The sequence below is a fragment of the Pituophis catenifer genome, unplaced genomic scaffold (assembly GCF_029215685.1).
Source record: "Pituophis catenifer annectens isolate HBS135680 unplaced genomic scaffold, rPitCat1.0.hap2 SCAF_18, whole genome shotgun sequence".
Taxonomy (NCBI): domain Eukaryota; kingdom Metazoa; phylum Chordata; class Lepidosauria; order Squamata; family Colubridae; genus Pituophis; species Pituophis catenifer.
In genome coordinates, this window is record NW_027256898.1 from 9,766,616 (window position 1) to 9,794,592 (window position 27,977).

Sequence of the window (27,977 nt, forward strand, 5' to 3'; positions counted from 1 at the left end):
CAAAGGAGGGGGAGGAAAAAAAATAAACCATCCCAGATTTGTGGTTAACCAGGCAACCACGTGTCAACAATAACAACCACGAATGACAGACGTCTGGTTTTTTTTTTAAAGGGTAAAATGACGTCAGCGCTGCCATCTTGGAAACGGGCATCGGGCCAGACCGCCGAAGGGGCGTGGCTGTGGCCCCCGAAGGGGCGTGGCTTTGCCATGGTATTTAGACGCGGAGATTTAAACGAGGCGGCCACGAGGGATTGCCGAAGGGCTGCTGTGCATGCGCTCTCCGTCTCTCTCTCTCTCTCTTCGGTGACGACGCTGGCGCGAGCCCCGCAACTGTACGCGTGGGGGGGGGGGGGTCGCCGCGAGGAAGGTGAGTGGGGGCGCGCGCGCACCCGCGGAGCGTTCCATCTGTCCGGACGGGGGGGGGGAGGGGAGGAGAAGGCGACTGTGTAAGCGACTGGCAAGGGAAGGGTAGAAGAAACCATTAAGAAATGGAGGGGGGGGAGAAGCAAGCGTTCCTTTCTTTTTTTATATATAGCTGGGTCTGGAATGGGGCGAGAGGGGTCCAAAAGCAATTTTTCCAGCGGCCACCAAATAATGCATTTTAAATAATAATAATAATAATAATAATAATAATAATAATAATAATAATAATAATAATAATAATAATAATAATAATAATAATTTCAGTTGACTGAGTTTCATGTTTAATGAGTAAAATAAATAATTTCAGTTGACTGAGTTTCATGTTTAATCAATAAAATAATAATTTCAGTTGACTGAGTTTCATATTTAATGAGTAAAATAAATAATTTCAGTTGACTGAGTTTCATGTTTAATCAATAAAATAATAAGTTCAGTTGACTGAGTTTCATATTTAATGAGTAAAATAAATAATAAAGTTCAGTTGACTGTTTCATGTTTAATCAATAACATTAATAATAATAATTTCAGTTGACTGAGTTTTATGTTTAATGAGTAAAATTAATAATAATTTCAGTTGACTGAGTTTCACGTTTAATCAAAATTAATAATTTCAGTTGACTGAGTTTCATATTTAATGAATAAAGTAATAAGTTCAGTTGACTGAGTTTCATGTTTAATGAATAAAATAGATAATAATTTCAGTTGACTGAATTTCATGTTTGATGAGTAAAATAGATAATAATAAGTTCAGTTGACTGAGTTTCATGTTTAATGAGTAAAATAAATAATAAAGTTCAGTTGACTGTTTCATGCTTAATCAATAACAATAATAATAAGTTCAGTTGACTGAGTTTCATGTTTAATGAATAAAATAATTTCAGTTGACTGAGTTTCATGTTTAATGAGTAAAATTAATAATAATAATTTCAGTTGACTGAGTTTCACGTTTAATCAAAATTAATAATTTCAGTTGACTGAGTTTCATATTTAATGAATAAAGTAATAAGTTCAGTTGACTGAGTTTCATGTTTAATGAATAAAATAGATAATAATTTCAGTTGACTGAATTTCATGTTTAATCAGTAATGATAATGATAATAATAATAATAATAATAATAATAACAACAACAACAACAACATCAGGAGTACTGAAAAAAGAAACAGAAAGCTTTATTTTGGCAGCTCAAGAACAAGCCCTAGCCACAAACTGCGTGAAGGCAAAAATTCAACATGTTACCACCAACAGCAAATGCCGCCTCTGCAATGAGAAAGATGAGACAGTCGACCACTTGATCAGTAGGTGCAGCAAAATTTCACAAACTGACTACCTACAACGCCATGACCGGGTTGCTAAGATCATTCACTCGAAATTGTGCCAGAAGTTTGGATTTAAGTACAGCAAAAACCATTGGGAACATCAGGTTGAGAAAGTTTTAGAGAATGAGAAACTCAAGATCTTGTAGGACTTTAGGATTCAGACTGACAGGCACTTGGTCCACAACACACCTGACATAACAATAGTTGAAAAAAGTATGGTTTATTGACATTGCAATACCTGGTGAAGTACAGATTGAAGATAAGCAGCAAGAAAAAATCACAAAGTACCGGGACTTACAAATTGAAGTTGAGTGATTGTGGAAAAAGAAATTGTGTGTTGTCCTGATTGTAATTGGAGCCCTCGGAGCAATACCCAAAGGGCTACCCCGCTATTTAGAAATTCTAAATTTGCCGGACTTGAACATTTTGACTCTACAAAAAACCACCTTACTCGGAACAGCTTACATCCTCCGACGATACCTTAACAGTTCCTAGGTCCTTGTTTAGGACTCGAGCTGCTGAACTATTAACCAGCCTCAAAGGCTGTGAATCTCACTAAAGATTAACCAATAATGATGATGATGATGCTAGATCTCTTTCTCCCGCTGCGCATACCCATCCGCCTTCCTGGGGGAATTGAATGAATTGAATTTTGAATTGAATTCTTTATTGGCCAAGTATGATTGGACACACAAGGAATTTCTCTTTGTTGCATATGCTCTCAGTGTACATAAAAGAAAAGATACGTTCATTGAGAATCATAAAGTACAACACTTAGTGATAGTCGTAGGGTACAAATAAGCAATCAGGAAACAATATCAATATTGTAAAAGAGCCTGGTGGCGCAGCAGACTAATAGCCTGTTATTAACATTCAGCTGCCTGCAATTACTGCAAGTTCGAATCTCCCCAGGCTCAAGGTTGACTCAGCCTTCCATCCTTTCTAAGGTAGGTAAATTGAGGACCCAGTTTGTGGGGGCAATAAGCTGACTTTGTATAAATATACAAAAGGATGAAGGCTATTGCTTAGTGCATTGTAAGCCGCCCTGAGTCTCCGGAGAAGGGCGGCATATAAATCAAATTTAAAAAAAAAACAAAATGTAAGGATACAATTAATGCCTAATAATTCAATTCAATTATGGTCCCGTTTTGCATGCGAATGTGTGAATCGAAGGCTGGAGAGAAGCGTGTGATTATTTTTTTTTTTCCCATTGCAAAATTTTGCAATTTCCTTTCAGGGTTGCAGACCTGGTGCAATTTCCCCTCCCTCCCCAGGAAGGAAGGAAGGAACCCTGCCCCCACCATAAGAATTGCAAAAAGATTATTTCCTTTTGCCCTACCCTAAAAGAAAACATTTCCTTGCATTAATTAAATAAATAAAGCCTCCAGGTTTATAAATAGGCACCAGATTTTCGCCCCCTTATATGGGTTGGGCTGAGAAATGGAGGGCAGGGGGACAGAGCTGGGGGGTGGGGGGGCGACCTCCAACTTTAAGGCTCCCACTTTCCTGCTGAGATACAAAATGCCATCCTTGGTGGACCCTGCAAGTTCCCATCGTCACTAACTACATGTCCCATCCTCGCTACCCACCATTTTAACCAGGCCAGATTAATGGCAATTGTAATCTTTAACAGGGGCGAGCAGTGTGGTGTAGTGGTTAAAGGCGTTTTTGGACTAGTCTTTCCTTGTACAGGAAAAACAACAGCGCCTGGGGGGGGGTCTTTGGACCAGCCCCCAAACCATCAGAATTAAGAATGACCCCAAGGGTCCATAACAAAACTCCCCCAAAGGGGAAAGATTTTGCGTCCAATCAATTTTATTTTTTTTCCTGCAATTTTGCCTCGGGCTAAAGTAGTCCAGGTTGTCCTCAACTCACGACAGTTCATTTAGTGACCATTCACAAGTTACCACAGCCCTGCAAAAAAAAAAAAAAAAAAAGTAAGTTACGACCATTTTTGATCCCCCGTTGCGATCTTCCGAGAAACAAACTCGATGGGGAAGCTGGGTTCCCTTAAGAACCTTGTTACTTTAACTTAACCGCTGTGGCTAGAAAGGTTGTAAGATGGGGCAAAACTCACTTAACAAACGTCTCGTTTAATAACATAAAAATCAGGCTCCATTGTGGTCATAAGTCGAGGACTATCTGCGGGTGAATCCTGGCCAAAGGTTTATTGCCTTGAATGGTTTTTAAATTTTACTGATACGACGTTACCTTTGTGACCCGGAGTCACTACGGCTTCAGTACCAATTGGAATAAATTAACAGAATAACAAGAGTTAGAAGGGACCTTGGAGGTCATCTAATCCAACCTCGCCCCAAGCAGGAGACCCAAATAAAAGGGGAAGAGATTGGAACGCAACCTGGGGGAATTTACCTTTCACTTTGCAAGATTTTATGATTTTGTGGCTCAGTTTCCAGAGTTTTTTTCCTCAGGGAGGGGGGGGATGAAGCTGTGGGAAGCTCCCCCTCACCCGAAGAATGAAATATTTTGGGAAATATTAAAAAAAAAAAAGGCAGCATATTCGTGGGGCAAAACTCATAATAATAATTATAACTTTATTGTCATTGTACGTGTATACACAGTATATGTACAACGAAATTCACTTAACACCCAAAGACCAGGTCCAACACACATAACAATCCCCCAACAATTCCCCACTCCTAAACCACTTAACAAACGTCTCACTTAAAACATAAATTTTGGCCTGCGTTGTGGTTGTAAATCGAGAACCATCTCTATAGAAAGACTTTAAGAATCTTTTATCAATAAGGTTGTAATAATTTTATTATTATTATTATTATTACAGTAAAGGCCAGGAAAAAATCCGTCCCCTCCACCATGCCTGCTGTGGAAGAGGAATTTAAGGAGATTTGACACACGCAAACTTCCAGCTTTTTTTTTTTTCCCATTGGGATTTGCGGGAGCCAAAACTTTGGACTTGTCCGATGGAGCTGGCCGAAAAAACGCCCCTTGCAAGGTGGGTACCATCCTTATATTTAATTTAATTTAATTTATTTATTTTAAAATAACTTTAAATAATTATTTGAAATAATTTTTATGAAACAGAAATCAAATTAACAGAAATGTTTATTAAACATTTCTTTTTTTAATTAAAAAAGAAATGTTTACAATTTTCTTCTTTTCAACAATTTCACCTCAGTCAACGCTTCTTACATATCCATTTTTCTCCCTTATTTCAATTGGCCATTTATAACATACAGTTGATATATTGATTTATACACATACAGATAACAGTGTACTCAATAGCGATCATACATTCTGCGTCCCTTCCATTTCCACTCGTAGGTTACTGCATTTCAACTCCTACACCTTCCTCATTTACTCTTTCCGTGCCTTTTAGCCCTCTCCTCTAACCATTCATGCCATTTCTCCCATGTCATATTATTTTATGATTTTATTTTTAAATGCATGTTTGGGAATCCGGTTTTCCTGTTTGTTTCTGTGCCCAAGCGATAATCTCACCCTCCAGATAAGCTTTGCAAAGCCTCTTTTCCTTGCTGAGCAAACAAGGAGGTGAGTGGGTGGGTGGGCTTTTCTCTGGGAAACCCACCTCCCCCATTGGTAGAGAAGCCGGGCGCCGATTGGCGGGGACTGTTTTTTTTTTTTTTTTTTTGATAAAGGGGTGCCTGCAGGTTGCTTCCTTTGCAAGGGATATTGTGACACCAGAGACAAGGTGTGACTCTCTTGAGGACAATTGGCCACTTTGCATTTCTCCAGACCTTTGCGGGAAGGTCAGATCCAGCAGTATGGGCTGGATCCAATCCACTGAGTAAATGCTGGGGTGAACTTGGTCCATGAGCTCTTCCCCCCCCACAAATAAATTAGCAAACTGGAAGGCTTGAATCGGTCAACCAAATCGGAGGGAGGGTCCAGACCCCGGTGGAAAATTACCCAGAGGGACAACGCCAACACCAGGTGAGTGAATGCTTAGGATCACTCTCTCTCTCTGTGCATCCCTTCCCTTGACTTCCTCCTCTCATGGGACCCTGAAAAACTAGCCGTGTGGCCCCCCTTTCCCCACTGGGGAAGAAACGGGGGGTCTGCAAAATTTTGCAAGGCTGGTTAGCGGCTGAGCTGAGATCAGGACGGAAACGTAAATGGGCATGGGGGCTGAAATTTCTTAACTCAATTTTTTTGCTGCTCCTTCCTGCCTTTTGCTGTTTGGGGTGCAATCATACCACCCCCCCCCCCATTCTCTCTTCCCTGTTTTTATTTTTGTTCTGCTGCTGGCTTGCAACTGGGGGATTGATCATGGATTTGGGGCTGATTATAATCAGGCTTAGAAAAGGATCAACTGATTATAATCAGTTGATCCTTTGCGTAATCATTTGCCTCTCCTGATCTGCAAAATTAGGGCTGCCTTCCCCACCCCATCCATGCCTTCCTTCACTGGGTCAGGGAGAAGTTGTGCCTGCCCATCCGTCCAGCTGCAAATTGCTTTTTTTAAAGATTTCCAGTGGTTTTCAGAGTAAAAAAAAAAATTCTCACTGGCTCTTGCAAACCGCTAGCTAAGAAACTCCTGCTTGGATGAAGGCATGGGAGAAGTTATTAAGCCACCTGGAGTCGCTTACATTTATAAATAGAATACAGGTGAATTTAATGCAGATGAAATTCTAGATTAGATTGAGTTCAGGTGAAATGCAAATAAACCATTCATTTAGTGACAGCCCTGAAAAAAAAGGACTCAGCCATTTTTTTCACACAATCGTTATGGCATCCCCCAAAGTCGCATAATCAAAATTCAGACGTTTGGCAATTGGCTCGTATTTGCAGTGTCCATCCTGGGATCCCCTTTTGCGACCTCCTGACAAGCAAGGAAGCTTCCTGAGGAAGCTAGATTCACTTAACAACCGTGTTACGAATTTAATGCAGGTAGTCCTTTAGGTACGACCACAATTTATGTTGCTAAGTAAGGTATTTCTTAAGTGAATTTTGCCCCCATTTTACAACCTTTCTTGCCACAGTCGTTAAGTGAATTACTGCAGTTGTTAAGTTAGTAACCCGGTTGTTAAGCGAATCTGGCTTCCCCATTTGACGTTGATTGTCCGAAGGTCGCAAAAGGGGATGATGTGAAACCCCTCCCCCCCGGACACGGCGACCGTCATAAATACAAGCCAGTCAGCCATAAATGCGGTCGTAAGTGTGGAAAATGGTCACAAGTCACTTTTTTTTCCAGCCATTGTAACTGAACGGTCACTAAATGAACCGTCGTAAGTCGAGGATTACTGTAAGTGCAGCGATTCACTTAACTGTGGCAAGAAAGGTTGCAAATTGAAGAAACACTCACCTAACAACCGTCTTGCTTAACAACAGAAATTTTGGGGCTCAAATGTGGTCATAAGTCGAGGATCACCCTGTAAAAAGTACGAGTGTTGTCTTCTCGTTGTTTTCTCTAGGGCCTTCGCCATGGTCAACGAGTCCCACGGTGAGTTTCCTCCGATGAGTAACGGCCTCAGCGTCACCCGATCCAATGGCAGCAACAGCAGCAGCAGCGGGGAGAGCTCCCAAAACAGCTCCCGGTGCTCCACTCCCGTCCTAGACACGGAGCGTCACGAGCGCCTGCGGGAAAAAATGCGTCGTCGTCAGGAATCCGGGGACAAGTGGTTTTCCCTGGAGTTCTTCCCTCCCCGGACAGCCAACGGAGCCGTGAATCTCATCTCCAGGTGAAGAAGCAGGTGGTCACGGAGGCTCAAACGTTGATTATTAAGAGCCGCGGTGGCGCAAGTGGTTAGAGTGCGGTACCGCAGGGCTACTTCTGCTGCCGGCAATTTGGCAGTGAGAATCTCACCAGGCTCAAGGTTGACTCAGCCTTCCATCCTTCCGAGGTCGGTAAAATAAGGACCCAGATTCTTGGGGGCAAGAGGCTGACCGTAAACCACTTAGGGCTGTAAAAGCACTGTGAAGCGGTATATAAATCTAAGTGCTATAGCTTCCTTCCTTCCTTCCTTCCTTCCTTCCTTCCTTCCTTCCTTCCTTCCTTCCTTCCTTCCTTCCTTCCTTCCTTCCCAGTGGTTAGAATGCAGTATTGCAGGCTAACTCTGCCCACTGCCAGCAGTTTGATCCTGACCAGCTGCAGGTTGACTCAGCCTTCCATCCTTCCGAGGTCGGTAAAATGAGGACCCAGATTCTTGGGGGCAAGAGGCTGACTCTGTAAACCGCTTAGAGAGGGGTGTAAAGTACTGTAAAGCGCTATATAAGTCTACGTGCTATTCCTTCCTTCCTTCCTTCCTTCCTTCCTTCCCAGTGGTTAGAATGCGGTATTGTAGGCTAACTGCCCACTGCCAGCAGTTTGATCCTGACCAGCTGCAGGTTGACTCAGCCTTCCATCCTTCAGAGATCGGTAAAATGAGGACCCAGATTGTTGGGGGCAATAGGCTGACCGTAAACCACTTAGGGCTGTAAAAGCACTGTGAAGCGGTATATAAATCTAAGTGCTATAGCTTCCTTCCTTCCTTCCTTCCTTCCTTCCTTCCTTCCTTCCTTCCTTCCTTCCTTCCTTCCTTCCTTCCCAGTGGTTAGAATGCAGTATTGCAGGCTAACTCTGCCCACTGCCAGCAGTTTGATCCTGACCAGCTGCAGGTTGACTCAGCCTTCCATCCTTCCGAGGTGGGTAAAATGAGGACCCAGATTCTTGGGGGCAAGAGGCTGACTCTGTAAACCGCTTAGAGAGGGGTGTAAAGTACTGTAAAGCGCTATATAAGTCTACGTGCTATTCCTTCCTTCCTTCCTTCCTTCCTTCCTTCCTTCCTTCCCAGTGGTTAGAATGCAGCATTGCAGGCTAACTCGGCCCATTGCCAGCAGTTCGATCCTGACCAGCTGCAGATTGACTCAGCCTTCCATCCTTCCGAGGTCAGTAAAACGAGGACCCTGATTGTTGGGGGCAAGAGGCTGACTCTGTAAACAGATTTATTTATTTATTTATTCGATTTATTTGTTCGATTTATATGCCGCCCTTCTCCGGAGACTCAGGGCGGCTGACAATGCGTTAAGCAATAGCCTTCATACTTTTGTATATACCTGCTTAGTAGGGCTTTTTGGTGCCCCCTAAGCGGTATTCTATTTTATACAAAATCAGCTTATTTCCCCCACAATCCGGGTCCTCATTTTACCTACCTTGGAAGGATGGAAGGCTGAGTCAACCTTGAGTCTGGTGAGATTTGAACTCGCAGTAATTGCAGGCAGCTGACAGCTAAGTGCTACTTAACAACACTTTAGTCCGCTGCACCACCAAGGTTCCTTAGTAGCGCTGTGAAGCAGTATGTAAGTCTAAGGGCTGTTATTGCTATTCCAACAGCTGATGGCCTTGAAAGTATCCATGGATTCATTTAAAATCCTGAGTTGATGGATCTCCTCCACTTCCATGGGCGCTTGGTTGACGCAACCCAATAAACCTTGAATCTGGGTTGACTCGAACCAATAAACCTTGAATCTGGGTGAAGGGAACACAATTGCTCTAGCACGCTCTTTCCAATACAGGTAGTTCTCGACTTACGACCACAATGGAGCCCAACATGTCTGTGGCTAAGCGAGACCGTTGTTAAGTGAGTTTTGCCCCATTTTACAAGCTTTCTTGCCAAAGTTGTTAAGGGAGTGGCCGCAGTTGTTAAATTAGAATCACAATGGTTAAGAGAATCTGGCTTCCCCGTTGACTTGGGTCATAAAAGTGGACTGAATGTCCGTCCCTGGGACACTGCACCCGTCATAAATATGAGTCAGTTGCCAAGCATCTTGTGGGAAGTGTATGCCAGGGAGACAGTGCCAGGGCCCCCATAGCACCAGAAACCTCAGAAAACAATACCAAGAGATTCAAGCCAACCCTTCCCCCTTTAAGGAAACCAAGAAGCACCAGCTGAAAGGAAGACACTGCTAACAAAGCTGACAGTAGAAATACTTAAGTAGAGCCATTAAGATAAGGGGAATCAGGCTAAAAATAACTCACCTGGAACTCCATATCTTATCCCTCCCCCTCTGTTGAGAGAGGGCTGTTCAACTTGGACATAGATGGCCTCTCAGACCCCTCTTTCAAACCAGTGTCCTCTCTGTCCAAAATTTGGACTTTGCTGTCTTCAAAAGAGCAGCTTTTGTCTTTTAAATGTGGACTGCTGAGTCTAGTCCTGATGGGTTTGTTCTCCTACGTTGAGCCATGCGTTGATGAAGTGGTTGTTTTGTTTCCCCAAATGTCCAACTGTCTGCAAGGAGTATAAATCCTTCCATTCCTCACCATCCAAGTCAGAGCTGAAGAAGCTTCTTGGACGAGAAGCGAAATGTCTTCAAAGAAAAAACAAAAAGTCCAGTTGCCTCTTGAAAAAAGCACCTTTGGGACAACCGTGACCTAGATGACTGAGAATCTCCATAGACATCTACCAGATGAAGATGGGCAATTTCTTTTGTTCCTTGCAGGTTCGACCGCATGGGGGCAGGCGGCCCCCTTTTCATCGACGTCACTTGGCATCCGGCTGGCGATCCGGGCTCCGATAAGGAGACCTCGTCCATGATGATGGCCACCACCGCCCTCAACTACTGCGGGCTAGAGACCATTCTCCACATGACCTGTTGCAATCAGAACAGGGAAACCATCACCGCCCACCTACAGAAGGCCAAACGTTTGGGGCTGAAGAATATTATGGCGCTACGAGGAGGTGAGGAACGACTACGAGATGGTCTCTCCTTCCAGAGGAAGGAAGGGCCTTGTTTTCTGAAGAATATGGGGGTCTTCTTCTCCTGCAGATCCTGTTGGGGAAGAGTGGGAAGAAGAACTGGAGGGCTTCAACTACGCAGTGGACCTGGTGAAGCACATCCGTCAGGAGTTTGACGATTATTTTGACATCTGCGTGGCGGGTGAGTAGATGAGTTTCACGCAAAGCTCTCCTGATCTTCTCAAGAGGTTCCTCAAGAGTCGGTCCATCTTTTCTAACCAGCGGTGGCGCCTTCTTCAGGTCATCTTGGACTCCTGGCAATGGCCCGGCCTGGTCTCTGCCATTTTGGGGGCACAACATTTTCATAACTTGTTGGCCATGGTCTTTTTGGGTTTGAGGGAAAGAAGCTGGCCTAAGCTCGCTCAGCTAGCTTTGTGTCAACAAAGAATGAATTCAGGTTTCTCCACTTCTCAAGTTTCACTTTTATGGACATTATGTGAAATTTATCTGTCCGGTGATACACAACGACTTTCCGTCTGTGTCCTGGTATGTTAGGACTCTCTAAGAAAACCAGGTATGCAAGTTTCTAGAGAGAGATTTGTGCATTTCACCCAAATTTTGAAGTTTAATTCAGAAACCTCCCTTCTTCTGCTGGATTCCTCCTGGGTCCCGATGACCTGAGGAAAAAGAGGAAGCTTTGAGACTAAGAAAACTATGGTTTCTTCTTTTGGAGGAGGGCAAGTAGAGGAAAATAAAGGGTAGGTCCCAGAAACGCAAATCAAATCCTGTAAAACAGGTTTCTCTGTCAACATGACTATGAATTACACGGAGGATATTGTTTTGTTTTGTTTTGTTTTTATTGAAAAGTTTTATAAGAAATACAAACATTTCCCCCCCCCACCCTTTCCCCCTCCCTAGACTTCCCAGAACAGGCACAGGGTATAGCATTCACAAACATAAAGCTAAAATATGCTAACAAATTATTGCATTCATATTCTCCCTAGGTCTTTAACTCCTTATAGCTCAGAAACTACAAACATAAACTACTTAAAAATATTTCATTCATAAGCTATATGAATCTTCTTGTTCGGGTACTTTTTTTGCATATAGTCAATCCATCTTCTCCATTCCGATATGCATCTTTAATTTGAATGGTCTTTAAGATATGATGAAATTTTGGCCATCTCAGCCAGATGCACAACTTTTAATGTCCATTTCTCAATGGTAGGTGGATCTTCCTTCTTCCAGTACTGTGCCACCAGTAACCTGGCAGCTGTTATTAAGTTCAAAACCAACTTAGTCTCTATTACAGTACAATCCGTGACTATTCCCAACAAAAAAAACTGTGGTGTAAATTTAATTTTTTTCCTTAAAATATTTTGAATAATCCACCATATTTTAATCCAAAAAGCCTTAATTTTTTTACATGTCCACCATATATGAAAATATGTAGCATCTTCACACTCGCATCGCCAACACTTGGGTTGTAAATTTGGATACATACGAGCTAGTTTTTTTGGGTCTAAATGCCATCTATAAAACATTTTGGAAAAGTTCTCTCTTAAGTTCTCTCTCTTAAGGAGGATATTGTTTTGGTCCACCAGCAGCCTTCGGAGCTGGCAGAAGAGTCGGACAGTGAGGAGGCTGGGGGAAGAACATGGACCAGTCCCAGAATCTGGGGAAGGCCCAGATGAGGACTCTGCGTCGGAGACAGAGATAGGGCTAGGGCCATCTGAGAGTGATGCACGGACTCTGCCAGCAGAGAGGCAGAGGAACAGGGGGAGCCTGTTCCCGGTGTGTGCATGCGCAGAGCTGCCAGGAGGCATGAACAGTTAAAACAAAAGGGATGACTCGGGAGTAAGGCCAGGAGATGATTGGCCCCTCCCATAAGGCTTAAAAGAGGAGCAAAGGCACGTGGGCACTTTGCAGGATTAATGTTGTTAATTCTGTTCCCAGTCGGCATCTCTGTTTGATTCTGTGCTCCGTGTGGCTTTGCCAAGTAGGTCTTTGGCAGAGTTTCAAGGGAGAGAAAGGTTGGTGATTATCCCGAAGGACTTCTTGCAACTTTGGGACTCAGCTGTGAATGAACGTAATTCACAGCTGTTGCAATAAAAGAGATTTTTGGGACTACTTGTGTGTTTTAAGGACTCAGGAAGCCGAGATATTTTGATAAGAAGGGTGAAACCAGGTTGAAACTCACCGTTTCTCACTTTTATTTGGAAGGTTATCCTGGGGGGCACCCTGAGGCCGAGAGCTACATCGATGACTTGAAACACCTCAAGGAAAAAGTGTCCGCCGGAGCGGATTTCGTCATTACGCAGCTATTTTTCCGGACGGAAACTTTCCTCAAATTTCTAACAGACTGCCAGGCCATCGGCATCAGCTGCCCCGTGGTGCCGGGGATATTCCCCATCCAGGTAAAGGTGTCCCGCATACAGGTGGCCCTCAAATTACCACAATTCGTTTTAAGGACCATTGGGAAGTTACAATGGCGCTGGCAAAAGTGACCGATGACTGGTTTTTTCACACTTTTAACGACCGTTGCAGGATCCCCAGGGTCACGTGATCAAAATTGGCAACCGACTCATATTTATGACGGTTGCAGTGTCATGTGATTTTCCCCTTTTGGCGACCCACTGAAAAGCAAAGTCGATGATGGGGAAGCCCGATTCACTCAACAGTTAATTACTTAAGTTATCAACTGTGGTGATTCACTTAACGGCGGTAAGAAAGGTCGTGAAATGGGGCCAACCTCACTGAACAGCTGTCTCGCTTAGCCACAGAAGCTTCAATGGCTCAATTGTGGCCATAAGTCGAGGACTACCCGTATTATAACAAAGCAACTAATACCGCAAGGCCACTCGAGAGTCACCTTGAACCACGAGATGGGCGGTAAATGAATTTGATAAATAAAGAAATAAGCTTTATTTATTATTATTGCCTGAATGGCAATAATTCAGGCAATCTCCCTTTCAGCGTTTCCCAACTCTAGCCATTCTAAGAGATATGTAGACTTTTCAACTCTCAGCCGGCCATCTTGATTTCTTTCAGGGTTATCATTCTCTGCGCCAGCTTGTGAAGCTCTCAAAATTGGTGGTGCCTCAGGAAATCAAGGACATAATTGAGCCAATCAAGGACAACGATGCGGCCATCAGGAACTACGGCATTGAACTGGCGGTCAAGATGTGCCGAGAACTCTTAGATAGCGGCCTGGTCCACGGTCTGCATTTCTACACCTTGAATCGCGAGGTGGCCACCATGGAGGTCTTACGACGGTTGGGCCTTTGGAAAGAAGACCCAAGGTGTGTCTGTCCAGAAGGTGGGATGGCTGGACCTGGGGCTCAGCCTTGGCTTGGTGAACAAGCCCCAATGGTCTCCTTTCCAACGCACATTAAGCCATAAATCATGGTTTATCACCCTAACATCTGGATTGGCCTATTCTACTGAGCTAAACCCAGATGAGGGAATTTGGTCTTGGCTGTTTTAAGACTCCAAACTTGGCCACTTTAAGACTTTGTGGACTTCAGCTCCCAGAATTCAAGCTGGCTGGGGAATTCTAGGAGTTGGAAGCCCACAAATCTTAAAAGTGGCCAAGTTTCTGGGGAATTCTGGGAGTTGAAGTCCCCAAAGTCTTAAAAGTGGCCACGTTTGTAGACCTCTGCTCTTAGCTAGGGACACGGGATAAACTTGATGTAACTTCCTCTTTAAGATGAATTTGGAGTCAGCTTGCTTTAAAAAACGCCACTGTTGTCATCTAGGAGAAGTCAGGGAGGATTGCAAAATACAAATTAAAAAAAAAGAGAACCAAAATTTCAAAAATCACATGAGTGAAGATTCCAGACTAGACTTCCTCATTTCTCAAGCAATTGTGGTTCAGGATAGCCCTTCCTCCCTTACCAGCTGCTGTGGCTTAGAGGTGGAGCTCTTGCCTCACAATCAGGAGGTTGTGAGTTCGATCCTAGGTAGAGGCAGATGTAGGGTCAGGGGGTTGGACTAGATAACCTGCAAAGGTCCCTTCCAACTCTGAAACTTTTCCATCATGGTTAGTGATGTCTAGATGAGCTAACCTTAAAAAGCTCCTGGAAAAGTCTGATCCAGGGTTTGAACTGTTTTTAATTTTTCCATCCCTGATATTCTCCACGCCAGGCGTCCTTTGCCATGGGCGGTCAGCGCTCACCCCAAACGGCGAGTCGAAGATGTCCGGCCTATTTTCTGGGCTTCCCGGCCAAAGAGCTACATCTATCGGACACAGGAGTGGGACGAATTCCCCAACGGACGATGGTGAGTGTAGTACTCTTGCCTGTTGATGCAAAACGAACGAAATAGCTTCTACTGGAAAACAGTCGCGCTTAAAACAAATTCACGTCAGCGCGTTATTCAGGATTTGGTGGTCAGATTCTGTTTTTATATACATCGTATATAATCCCTGTGAGAAAAACAACCCTCAGGTGAATCAACAGGAGACAGATGAAGGATTAGGTAAAGGTAAAGGTTCCCCTCGCACATATGTGCCAGTCGTTCCCGACTCTAGGGGGCGGTGCTCATCTCAATTTCAAAGCTAAAGAGCCAGTGCTGTCCGAAGACGTTCCCGTAGTCATGTGGCCGGCATGACTCAACGCCAAAGGTGCACGGAACGCTGTTACCTTCCCACCAAAGGTGGTCCCTATTTTTCTACTTGCATTTTTTTTTACGTGCTTTCCAACTGCTAGGTTGGCAGAAGCTGGGACAAGGAACGGGAGCTCACCCTGTTACGCGGCACTCGGGAGTCGAACCGCTGAACTGCCGACCTTTCGATCGGCAAGCTTAGAGTCTTAGCCACTGAGCTGCCGCGTCCCTGTATGTATGTGATGAACAATTAAAAGAGGCCTTTATTGTACAAAGAAAGCTTTTGCAAAAGCGGACCCTCTGAGCTAAATGTGGTAGCTGGGCAGAGGGACGATGAGACAAAGGAACACATGTCTTTTATTCACTCATCAAGACTAGGCCTTTATCACTGCCCCCTATTTTGGGGTTCACAATCTAATTATTTCCTTACATGGTTATATGGTTATATCTCCTTACATCGGGGGGGGCTGCTGGGGGTTCGCAGGGGTTCGGGAGAATCTCTAGCTAAGATTCTGTGCAGTTCGGAGAACCCCCACATCCCACTCTTCAATGGTCCCGCCCACCCCACCCCTCCCCTCCCAGGAGTTCTTACGTGGCCCGTTTTGGATGCAGGTAAGTGCAGGGCGCGCGCGGAGGCTCGGGGAGGGCAAAAAACGGGCCTACTGGAAGTTCGAGAGGGTGAAAAACAGGTCCGTTTTCAGCCTCCAGAGGGCTTCCGGAGGCCTGGGGAGGTTGTTTTCACCCTGGAGGTTCAAGGAAAGCCTCCGGAGCCCGGGGAGGGCAAAAACGCCCCCCTGCCCCCGTGGTGCAGGAGGCCGACTAGGCCACGCCCACCTTGGCCACGCCCACCCAGCAACCAGGCAGAGAACCCCTTGCTAAAATTTTTGAAGCCCACCTCTGCCTTACATAATTAGTACTTCCTTAACAACAGTTACTATTATCTTAACAATAAAGTTATTAATTTCAACAGGGCATCTGGAGCCTTGACAGCGGTCTTCCTGTCTTCCTGGAAATTAGCTGCTTAGCCCAAATACCCCTGTCATAATAGATTTATAACGTTGTTATTGCTAACTCAGTTTCTTGCTTACTGTTGCTTAACGTTTCCTAATGAGTTCTATAGGGACGCGGTGGCTCATGAGCCGCTGAGCTTGTCGGTCGAAAGGTCGGCAGTTCAGCGGTTCGAATCCCTAGTGCCGCGTAACAGGGTGAGCTCCCGTGACTTGTCCCAGCTTCTGCCAACCTAGCAGTTGGAAAGCACGTAAAAAAAATGCAAGTAGAAAAATAGGGACCACCTTTGGTGGGAAGGGAACAGCGTTCCGTGCACCTTTGGCGTTGAGTCATGCCGGCCACATGACCACAGAGACGTCTTTGGACAGTGCTGGCTCTTCGGCTTTGAAACGGAGATGAGCACCGCCCCCTAGAGTCGGGCACAACTAGTAAGTATGTGCGAGGGGAACCTTTTTACCTTTAATGAGTTCTGAGGTCATACAAAGGATAAATATGGCATAACTCTTACTCCTTACTTTTACAGGAATGATCCTTATTTCTCTCAATCCCCCAAAATTTTTGCATAAATTATATATAGGTAGTCCTCGACCTACAACCACATTTTGAGCCCCAAATTTCTGCTACAAAGCGAGACAGTTGTTAAGTGAGTTTTGCCCCATATTTATGACCTTTCTTGTCACAATTGTTCAGTTGAAATCCCTGCAGTTGGGAAGTTTTAGCAATACAGTTGTTTCAGTGAATCTGGTTTCTACATTGACTTTCTTGTCAGAAGGCTGCAAAAGGGGATCATGTGATTCTGGGACATGGCAGCCATCATAAATATATTGCCAAGCAACCACATTTTTTTTTTAAAAAAATTATTTTTAAACATAACAAAATATAAAACAACCATCATCCATTACAATCACAGAAAATGTGTCGATCGGTTAAAAATCTTTTGTGCTTAATCCCATATCCACAATTTACAAATTATTTAATTTCCTCTTATTTAACAATTTTATACATTCCTATATGTTATTATTCTCATTTAACAATTATTTAATAAAAGTTTAATTCCCATGAAAAAAAAGGAAGAAAAAAAATACTTCTTATATTTTATCATTACATTAATTTCATATTTCATACTTCATTTCCATGCCTTATTATCTAGCCATTGGTAAAACAAATCCCATATCAAATAATATTGTTTGTCTTCCTGTTCTCTAATTTCAAATGTCAATTTACTTATTTCAGCACATTCCATAATTTTCTTAATAACTTCATCCTCAGTAGGTATTTTCTCTTTTTTCCAATTTTTAGCAAATACAATTCTAGCCGCTGTTAAAACAAGCATCCGTATTTTGATCACGTGACCTTAGGATGCTGCAATGGTCACAAGTGTGAAAAATTGTGGCCAAGTCACTTTTTTTCTATACTGTTGTAACTGCTAATTATGGACGTTAAAGCTACTCAAAAAGTCGATGCCCTTAATTTAAACATTAATTTGAAGGCTCTCCGGCAACAATCGACCAAAGCATTTGAAAATTTCCTACTTCGGTTCTTCTTTCTTTTCACCCACTTGCCAATTCTCCCCCAAATCTCCAGGGGCAACTCTTCGTCCCCTGCCTTCGGGGAGCTGAAAGACTACTACCTTTTCTACTTGAAGAGCAAATCCCCCCGAGAGGAACTCCTGAAGATGTGGGGGGAAGAGCTGATCAGCGAGGAGAGCGTCTACGAAGTCTTCAGGTGCTACATCGCTGGAGAGGCTAACAGGAATGGACACAAGGTGAGAATTCATGAAAAGCTCGGACCTTTTTTGGTAAAAGAAGAAGAAAGATGGATGTTGGTCATGAGAAGTCCCAGCCAAAATTGACTGCTTTGGTCTAGGGTCCCTTCTCCAGCCATGTATTTCAACCTTGGCCGCTGGTATCCAACACCAGATAAGTTATCTAAAATGTATAAAGGTATGTCAAAAAAATTAGACTAGACTAGACTTTTGACTTGACTTTTGACTAGACTAGACTAGACTTTTGACTTGACTTGACTTGACTTGACTTGATTTGACTTGACTTGACTTGACTTGACTTATTTATTGGCCAAGTGTGATTGGACACACAAGAAACTTGTCTTCGGTGCATAAGCTCTCAGTGTATATAAAAATACGTTCATCAAGAATCATAAGATACAACACTTAGTGATAGTCATAGGATACTAAATAAGCAGTCAAAAGCAAATTAGGCCAAGTGTGATTGGACACACAAGGAACTTGTCTTTGGTGCATAAGCTCTCTGTATACAAAAAATACGTTCATCAAGAATCATAAAATACAACACTTAGTGATAGTCATAGGATACTAAATAAACAATCAAAATCAAACTAGGAAACTAAATAAATATAAATCGTAAGATACAAGCAACATGGTTATAGTCATAAGTGGGAGATGAGAAGAATAATAGTAATACAGTCTTAGTAAATTATTTGACAGAGTTGTGGGAATTTGTTGTTAAGCAGAGTGATGGCGTTTGGGGAAAAAACTGTCCTTGTGTCTAGTTGTTCTGGTGTGCAGTACTCTATAGCGTCGTTTTGAGGGTAGGAGTTGAAACAGTTGATGTCCAGGATGCGAGGAGTCTGTAGATATTTTCCCAGCCCTCTTTTTGACTCGTTCAGCAGACAGGTCCTCCATGGAAGGCAGGTTGGTAGCCATGGTTTTTTCTGCAGTTCTAATGTTCCTCTGTCTGTCTCTGTCTGTCTTGTTGGGTTGCAGAACCAAACCAGACAGTTATGGAGGTGCAGATGACAGACTCCATCGTTCCTCTGTAGAACTGTCAAACTGTCAAATGAATGTTGCAAGTGTAAAAGTAAAAGAAGGGAGGTTTTTTTTTTATCGTTTATGGTGGACATGTGATAAAAGCAAAGACATTTTGGAGTAAGGTTCATATTTTTAAAAGAAAGATAAAAATGAAACCGGAAACTTTTCTTTTGGGTTTCATGGAAAACGATTTGGAGAAAAAAAATCCAGAACTTTGATTTTATATATGTTGACAGCGGCAGCAAGACTCCTGAACGCACAAAAATGGAAGATTGGTAGCTGCTTATAAAAATGGCTAGTTTATATTACTATGAAAAAAGCAAAAAAAGTTGCGGTTTGGTGTTAATGCTTAATTTTACTGCAATAGCGGGAGTCGGAAGTCAACGCTCGTTTTTTTCCCTTTTTCCCAGCCCTTCCTCACTTCTCTTCCCCCTTTTCCCCCCCCCCCCAACTGCCTTCCTATTTACTTTTGTATTTTGTACTAGCTGATAACACGGCGTTGCCCGGGTATTTATTAATCCCAATCCTGTGTTAGACAGGAAGATCAACTTCACCCTGAGCCCTGAGTTCGGCGACAATTAAATTAGTTAGAAATGTTTCCTTTGTGCCCCCAGAAATGTCAAGTAACACGATACCACCTTGTGGTTTTGCTAGCTGATCCGTGATCATTTGGTATGCTTTTTTTCTGATCTTGATTTAGAAGTGGCTTCTTATCTGCGATATATACACTCAGCTGTTCGACGTTGTAGTTCTTTTCTCGTACGTAATCTACGTGAAGTACGTCGTGTCAGTCTCGTACTGGTCCAGGCAGGCCGAGTTGCAGTAACGTTTTATTGATCATGGCCATACATTTGTCCTCAAAAATAATCAAAGCCTTGTTGAAAATGTCCGGAGCAAACGTAATTTCTAATGTTGGATTTTCCCCCTTACCAGAGGGAGCCCCCTTGTGGAGTACTGTGAAGCCGTTACCATGGCAACCCCACTGTGCTGTACAGTAGAAGCCATTTTAAGGCAGTGCAGCAGAAGCCATTTTAAGGCACAACAGGCCTTAAACAGGTATCTTAACAGAACACACACCCTGTGTTAGGGGGGTGTTAGGAGTGTCTTACCCCCACAGTATTTCTTTCCAGAGAGTAAGTCATCTGTGTACCAAGTTTGGTTGAAATTGCTTGAGGCGTTCCAGAGTTATGCTGGAACATACACACACACACATATATTTTCACTTTTATATACCATGTTTCCCCTGAAATAAGCGCTTGGCCTTATTGCCATGCACTCAAAAGCCCAATTGGGCTCATTATCAGGGGATGTCTTATTTTGGGGGAAACAGGGTATATAGATTTTATCTTATAACCTAATAAATTACAAAATAAAAAATAAAAAGCTGTTCTGACTGGGAAATTCTGGGAATTGAAGTCCACCCGTCTTCCAAGGACCAGGTTTGATGAGAGAAACACCCTTCTACAGCTTTGATCTATTCTCCTTTTCCTTAAGGTCACCTGTTTGCCATGGAACGATGACCCTCTGGCTGCTGAGACTAACCTCATGAAAGACGAGCTGGTTAAAGTCAACCGGAGAGGCATCCTGACCATCAACTCCCAACCTAACATCAACGGAAAGCCTTCCACGGACCCCATTGTGGGTTGGGGACCAGAAGGTGGCTACGTCTTCCAGAAGGTAGCTGTTGTGGCCCACTAGTGGCCAGCGGATCTGGCAGCAGACTCGGACAGTGAGGAGGTTGGGGAGGAAGATGGGCCAGTCCTGGAGTCTGGGGAGGGCTCTGATGAGGTCTCTGCGTCGGAGGCAGAGATGGGGCCAGGGCCGTCTGCCAGTTATCAGCTGCCTTCAGAGTCAGACATCAGTGAGGCAGAGGAACAGCTGGAGCCTGTTCCCAGTGTGCGCATGCGCAGAGTTCCAGACGAAGGTAACAGCTAAAGAACAAGGGTCGACTCAGGAGTAAAGCCACAGGTGGACGATGAATGGCCCTTCCCAGAGGGAATAAAAGAGGAGCAACAGGGGAGGGGAGTTTGCAGGAGACAATTAGTTCATTCCTGCATTCTTGCCAATGAAAGATAACGGCCTGGCCACTCTCCAAGCCTGATAAAGGTCGGTCATTGTGAACTATCTTGAAAGACTGGGAGAGGAAAGACTTGGCTGGAGAGGAATTCAATGTCAATTAAATAAAAGGGGTTTATTGGGACGAGGACTTGGCTTCGTGCTGCTGGGGAAGCCTAGATCAGAACAGTAGCCTCCTTAATCAACTTGGTTGATTCTTTGTTTCTGTCCCTTTGGGGTCAGTCTTGACCCCTGGCAGGAAAACTCCCTTTTGGAAGTGGTTGGCCATTGCTTGTTTCCCCGGGGCTGAGAGAGAGGGACTGGCATAAGGATCCCTAGTTGGCTTTGTGCCTAAGGAGAGGGAATAGCAATAGCAATAGCACTTAGACTTATATACTGCTTCACAGTGCTTTACAGCCCTGAGCCGGTCAGGATCGAACTGCTGGCAGTGTGGCAGAGTTAGCCTGCAATACCGCATTCTAACCACAGGGAGGGAGGGAGGGAGGGAGGGAGGGAGGGAAGAAGGAAGGAAGGAAGGAAGGAAGGAAGGAAGGAAGGAAGGAAGGAAGGAAGATAGATAACAATAGCATTTAGACGTAACTGATTCAGCAGGATTCAATAACTTCTCTTTATATATAATATGACACATGAAGTAAATATACAATACCAAAAGCAGGTTTTCCAGCAGGTAGTAAATACAAGCAAAACACAAGCAGAGGAGAGGAGTTTCCGTTTCAGTTTTGAGCAGGAGACTAGACTCAGAGCTGCAGAGCTAAGCCACGCCCAGGCTCCTTGCCATCTCCTTCTCCCTGTTGCTCGCACAGCAAATACTGTTTCAGTTTCCAAACAGCCCTCAACTCTCTCACACACCGACAGGACGCTAGCCAGATGAATACCGATGGATGCTGGTAGGCAGAGGCAGAATTTTTTTTTCCTTCTTATTTTCCTCCCCAAAAACTAAGATGCGTCTTATACTCCGAAAAATGCGGTAGGTTTCTTAAAAATGGCGGCCACTTGCGAAGTTGTTTCAACTTCATCGACTTTAAGCTGTGTGGACAGAAGAGAAATTGCTCTCCTTTTCTCTCCTCTGACTTCCCCCCTACCCTTTCCTTACAGGCTTACCTCGAGTTTTTTACCTCAGCCGAGAACATCAAAGCTCTTCTCACAGTTCTGAAAAAATATGGAGAGCGCGTGAATTACCACATCGTCAACGTGAAGGTATTTCTGGAATTTCTCAGGCCAGTGCCCCCCCCCCAAAAAAAACTTTGGGGCACCAGGGACCGGTTCTGTGGAGTTTTTTTCCATGGATAGGAGGAAGACGTGGTTTTCCGTGCTGTCTGCATCCCATGGATGGGGTGTCGCTTGTTTGCATGTCCCGGTTTCTGGCATGCTGCGACCCAGTGCTGTTCCATGGACTGGAGGTTGGGGACCCCTGTCTCAGGCCCCTCAAAACCAAGAATCTCTCATTGATCAGAAAAATAGAATATCAGCTCAGCTCTGTATGGCTAGAAAAATAATAATACGAGTTGGAAGGGACCTTGGAGGTCTTCTAGTCCAACCCGATTGAGTGGGAGACCCTATACTCATGATGGCAAACCTATGGCACCAGTGGTGGGTTTCCAAATTTTTTACTACCGGTTCTGTGGGTGTGGCTTGGCGGGCGTGGCAGGGGAAGGTTACTGCAAAATTCCCATTTCCTCCCTTATCAGCTGGGACTCGGGAGGCAGAGAATAGATGAGGGCGGGGCCAGTCAGAATTTTTACTACCGGTTCTATGAACTACTCAAAATTTCCGCTACCGGTTCTCCCGAACTGGTCGGAACCTGCTGAAACCCACCTCTGCTGCCGATTAGGGGAAGGATACTGCAAAATCTCCATTCCCACCCCACTCCAGGGGAAGGATACTGTAAAATCCCCAATCCGATCCCACTCCAGGTGAAGGATACTGTAAAATCTCCATTCCCACCCCACTCCAGGGGAAGAATGTTGTAAAATCTCCATTCCCATCCCACTCCAGGGGAAGGATACTGCAAAATCTCCATTCCCAGCACACTCCAGGGGAAGGATACTGCAAAATCCCCATTCCCATCCCACTCTGGGGGAAGGATACTGCAAAATCTCCATTCTCATCCCACTCCAGGGGAAGGATACTGCAAAATCTCCATTCCGATCCCACTCCGGGTGAAGTATAGTGTAAAATCTCCATTCCCACCCCACTCCAGGGGAAGAATGTTGTAAAATCTCCATTCCCATCCCACTCCAGGGGAAGGATACTGCAAAATCTCCATTCCCACCCCACTCCACGGGAAGGATACTGCAAAATCCCCATTCCCATCCCACTCCGGGGGAAGAATACTGCAAAATCCCCATTTCCTCCCAATCAGCTGGGACTCGGGAGGCAGAGAATAGATGGGGGCGGGGCCAGTCAGAATTTTTACTACCAGTTCTCCGAACTATTCAAAATTTCCGCTACCGGTTCTCCAGAACTGGTCAGAACCTGCTGAAACTCACCTCTGTAGGGCACGCATGCCAGAAGTGGCATACAGAGCCATCTCTCCGGGCACGCGAGCCGTTGCCCGTTGCTCTTCCGGATTCTGGCGTGCCGGCCAGGTGGTCTTCACGCATGCGGGAACATCAGAAACTGGGAGAGCAGCAACTGGAAGAGCAGCTGGGGATTTTGCAGTATCCTTCCACCAGGATTGGGGTGGGAATGGGGATTTTGCAATATCCTTCCCCCAAGAATGGGGAGGGAATGGGGATTTTTCAGTATCCTTCCTCTGTCATGCCACCAAGCCACACTCACAGAATCGGTAGTAAAAAAATGTGGATTTCACCATTAGGTTGACCCCTTCCTCTCTGTGCCAGCCCCTCACATATTGGAAGACTGCTATCCTGTCTCCCCTGGTCCTTCTCTTCACTAGGCCAGCCATGCCCAGTTCCTGCAACCGTTCATTGTATGTTTGAGCCTCCAGTCTCCTCATCATCTCAGTTGCTCTTCTCTGCACTTTTTCTAGAGTCTCAACCTCTTGTTTGTAGTGTGGTGACCAAAACTGGATGCAAGATTCTAGGTGTAGTCTTACTAGGGCTTTATAGAGTGCTATTAGTACCTCTCTTGATCTTGATTGTATCCCTCTGTTAATGCAATTTAGGACTGCGTTGGCTTTTTTGGCTGTTGTCGCCACATTTAACTGGCTCATATTTAACTGGTTGTCCACTAAGACTCCAGGATCCCTTGTATTTGCAAATGGCCCCGATTCAAATCCTCTGCCTCGAAAATGGGCTTTTACATTTTGCTCTCAACCCCTGGAGGGCTCACTCCCAAACTGCAGGGCGGTGTGTCCTCAGGAGGAAGGGGACGACGGGAGATGTAATCCCACCCCATGTTGAGGTAGTCTCCCCGTCTGTTCTCGGCCTGTGTGTCAGGTTTTCAGGCTGTCTTCAAATAAATTGCATCGCAAACAAAAGTCTTTTATAAAACAAATTTCCATTTTATTAAGCCCAGCACTTTTTACACTGACTCGTTGCAGCTGGCACTGACGTGCTGCCCCAAAACCCCTCCTCTTCCTTCCCCCACTCCTCTGCATTCATTGGCCATCTTCCCAATCATTCACCCCTAATCTACTGCTCCAATTCAAAGAATTTCCCCCCTCCCATCCATCTCCTAGGGGACATTATCTCTAGAGGAAATAAGTAGGTGAAAGGCAATCGTCCCGTTGCAGACACTTGCATTCTCCTTCTTATGTCAGCACTAGGATAAATGCATCTTGACGTGCTTGACACTGTGTTTCTAACACGGCTGCCCGGCTAAGAGTCCTCACTTCATGGACCTGCGAAACGTTGCGTAAAATTATCTTCGTCCACTCGGGAAGAATTGAGGAAGGTTTGAAAACAAAAGTTGTCCCAGGCAGCTTTCACAACGGTTCGTTTTTAGCGACTGAAAGAAGCGGCTTTTTATATCGTGGCGACCAAAACTGGATGCAGTATTTCAAGTGTTGTCTAATAGTTGGGTGACCATACAGCTCTCCATGGCATTGACCTGTTGCTCCTGCAGGGAGAAAACGTGACCAACGCTCACGAGATGCAACCCAACGCTGTCACATGGGGGATCTTCCCGGGCAGAGAGATCATCCAGCCGACAGTGGTGGACCCAGTTAGTTTCATGTACTGGAAGGTAAACCTGTTTCCTTTTCCCACCTGCAGATTTCTGCCTAGCCTGTTTCTCACAGTCCAGCCCGCAACCCAAAGGGAAGCTACCAACGACCCTTCTTTGGAAAAAAATAGCAGCAAGTCTTATTTTTTTTTTCCCAACGCTCCCTGGATTGTTTTAACGTATTTATTTATTTTACTTATTTTATTTTATTATTCATATTTCTATGCCGCCCACTCTCCGAGGACTCTGGGCGGCTTACACCAAAGACAGTATACTAAATAGCATATTGCCCCCCCAACAATCTGGGTCCTCATTTTACCCACCTCGGAAGGATGGAAGGCTGAGTCAACCTTTGAGCCGGTGAGATTTGATCCGCTGATCTGCTGAACTAGCAGTCAGCTGAAGTAGCTGCAGTACTGCACTCTAACCACTGCGCCACCTCGGCTCTTTTGTGAATTTTGCAGCGTTTGTGAATTAATCTCTCCTTTGATCCTCATTAATAGCGCAAGCTTCTGGGGTCATTGAAATTTAAAAATGTTATACAGGTAGTTCTCGATTTATGACAACTGAGCCCCAAATTCCTGTTGCTAAGCGAGACAGTTGTTCAGTGAATTCTGCCCCGTTTTACGACCTTTCTTGCCGGAGTTGTTAAATGAATCACTGCAATTGATTGTAAATCACAGCTGTGACTCATATTTACGACGGTTGCCAGCGTCCCAGGGTTAGGGGACCCCCTTTTTGCGACCTTCTGACGAGCAAAGGCAATGGAGAAGCCAGATTCACTTAACAACCATGTGGCTAACTTAAGAGCTGCAGTGATTCACTTAACAAATGGGATAAGAAAAGTCGTAAAATGAGACAAACTGAACAAATTTCTGACTTAGCCGTGGAAATTTTGGGCTCAATTACAGGGCGACTACCTGTATTCATTACTGGAACCGTGGCCGGGCTGAATCCCGTGTTCGAGTCTTGCCATCTTCTCCTGCCCTATGACCAGGGGTGAAATGCTCCTGGTTTGGACCGGTTCGGCTGAACCGGTAGTGATGGCAGCCGGTGGTTCGGAGAACTGGTAATGGAGAGCCTTCTCTGTGGGGGCACCTACTATCTGGAACGAGCTCCCCCCGGAGATACGGAGGATCCCGGATCTGCGCACCTTCCGCCGCGCTCTTAAGACCTTTTTATTCCACCAGGCGGGCCTGGCCTAATCTTTTCCCTCTTTTTAATTATGCAAATTTTAATCGGTTTTTAAATGATTGGGGTGTTTTAATCTGTCTGGGCCAAATTGTTTAATTCGATTTTACTTTGTTTTTAAATTTTGTATCTATGTATTTTTACTGTTTGGCTGTTCACCGCCCTGAGTCCTTCAGGAGTAGGGCGGTATATAAATCAAATAAAGTAAAGTAAAGTAAAGTGGCGCGAGGCTCCGCCCACCCTCCCGGTCCTCGTTACTTCCTGTTTTTAACCAGGAAGCAACCTGTTTTTACCCTTTGCACTTCCGAACCGGTTGGGAAGGTAAGTAGATTTCACCCCTGCCTACGACCTCTTAAAACGTCTTAACTCCCGTGTTGTCTCCCGTGGGACAGGACGAGGCCTTCGCCTTGTGGATCGAGCAGTGGGCGAAGCTGTACGAGGAAGAATCGCCGTCCCGTATGATCGTCCAGTACATTCACGACAACTATTACCTGGTGAACTTGGTGGACAACGACTTCCCCTTGGACAGTTGTCTCTGGCAGGTGTTGGAGGACACCTATGAGCAGTTGAACAGCCCAGGAAAGGAAGAGAAAACCTCTGGATTTTGAAACTGGGGACTCCCAACACTTTTTTTTTACCTCCGTCACAAATAACGGCAGCTAAGAAACTCAGCAGTATCCTGGGTTCTGCTAGGTTTTTCAGTTTTTTAAATAAGATTTTTGATGACCACTGCTATAATCAGCAGTCCCCAGCTTGGCGGCCTGCCCTGGTGTGTGTGTATGTGTGTGAGTGAGTGGCAGGCGCACGCACGCCAGGGGTGAGATCCTACCGGTTTAACAACCGGTTCGCTGAGCTCGCGCGCCACACTGAGGAAAACTCACCTTCCGCATCGCTGCCGGCAAGGAAAAAAGCTGAGGCGTTGCAATCCACTCTGCCGCGCCTATCAGCTGGGCTTCGGAAACGGAAATATATGTGAGTATAACGCAGAGGCGGGTGGGCCCACTTTAAAATCGGTACAAACCGGTTCGCTCACAGCTGATAGTAGGAGCTAACGTTTCGCCCGAACCGGTAGAATCCCACCACTGATGCACGCGCTCGCAGCTCCAGTGGAGCTTCGTGCCCGAGTGGAGGGTGGTTTGAGTGAAGGGCGCTTGTGCTCCCTTCACTCAAGGGAAGCTCCCCTCACACGAATGAAGGCCGCCTGCGCTCGTGCGCAAAGCTCCATTCGCACAAATGGTTTGCGCGGGAATGCAAGTGCCCACCGCTCTCCGCTCGTGTTTAGTGGAGCTTCGCGTGCAAAGCTCGCTTGCCTGTCAGTCGTGTAAGTGGAGCTTCACACTTGCGCCTTTCTCCAGCGGCCCGGTTTTGAACAAGCCGTGGCCCGGTAGTCCGCTACAGCCCGAGAGTCCCCCCTCTCCCCCCCCCGCTCTAAACTTCCTAAGGAGCAGCCACGGCCAGCTTGGCTGAGACTTGCAACAAACCCCTCTTTTTTTAGTTCCTCCACTCCTCACACCTATTTATTTTGATTTTTTGTAAGGGGCGTCGAGAATTACCTTCCTCGTTTTGTTTCGGGAGGAGGGGGAGTGGCAGCCAGTGGAACCGTTGTAAAGGGAGGAACAATTAAATAAAATGACTCACACCGCTAACGTCCCCGGGCGTGGCCTCAAAAGGAGAATGGCTTCGTCGGAAGGCGGCGTCTTGGGGCTCTCCAATGGCAAGGAAAAGTTTTGGGGGGGCCCTCCCCCGCCTAGCAGAAAGGACACCGAGCCCACCTGTCACAGAAT

The 27,977-nt window shown here is 45.1% G+C and overlaps 1 protein-coding gene across 1 annotated transcript; it reads left to right on the plus strand.

Annotated features, from left to right (window-relative positions):
• The first annotated feature begins 347 nt into the window (after nucleotides 1-347).
• MTHFR (methylenetetrahydrofolate reductase) lies at nucleotides 348-27,977 on the plus strand. The gene is made up of 13 exons (XM_070956000.1): nucleotides 348-367; nucleotides 4,547-4,717; nucleotides 7,158-7,424; nucleotides 10,162-10,400; nucleotides 10,489-10,599; nucleotides 12,621-12,814; nucleotides 13,449-13,699; nucleotides 14,544-14,678; nucleotides 17,595-17,775; nucleotides 20,293-20,475; nucleotides 21,970-22,071; nucleotides 24,904-25,023; nucleotides 26,586-27,977. Exons 2-13 carry the CDS (start codon nucleotides 4,686-4,688, stop codon nucleotides 26,799-26,801), a joined length of 2,031 nt encoding a protein of 676 aa, XP_070812101.1. The 5' UTR covers nucleotides 348-367; nucleotides 4,547-4,685; the 3' UTR covers nucleotides 26,802-27,977.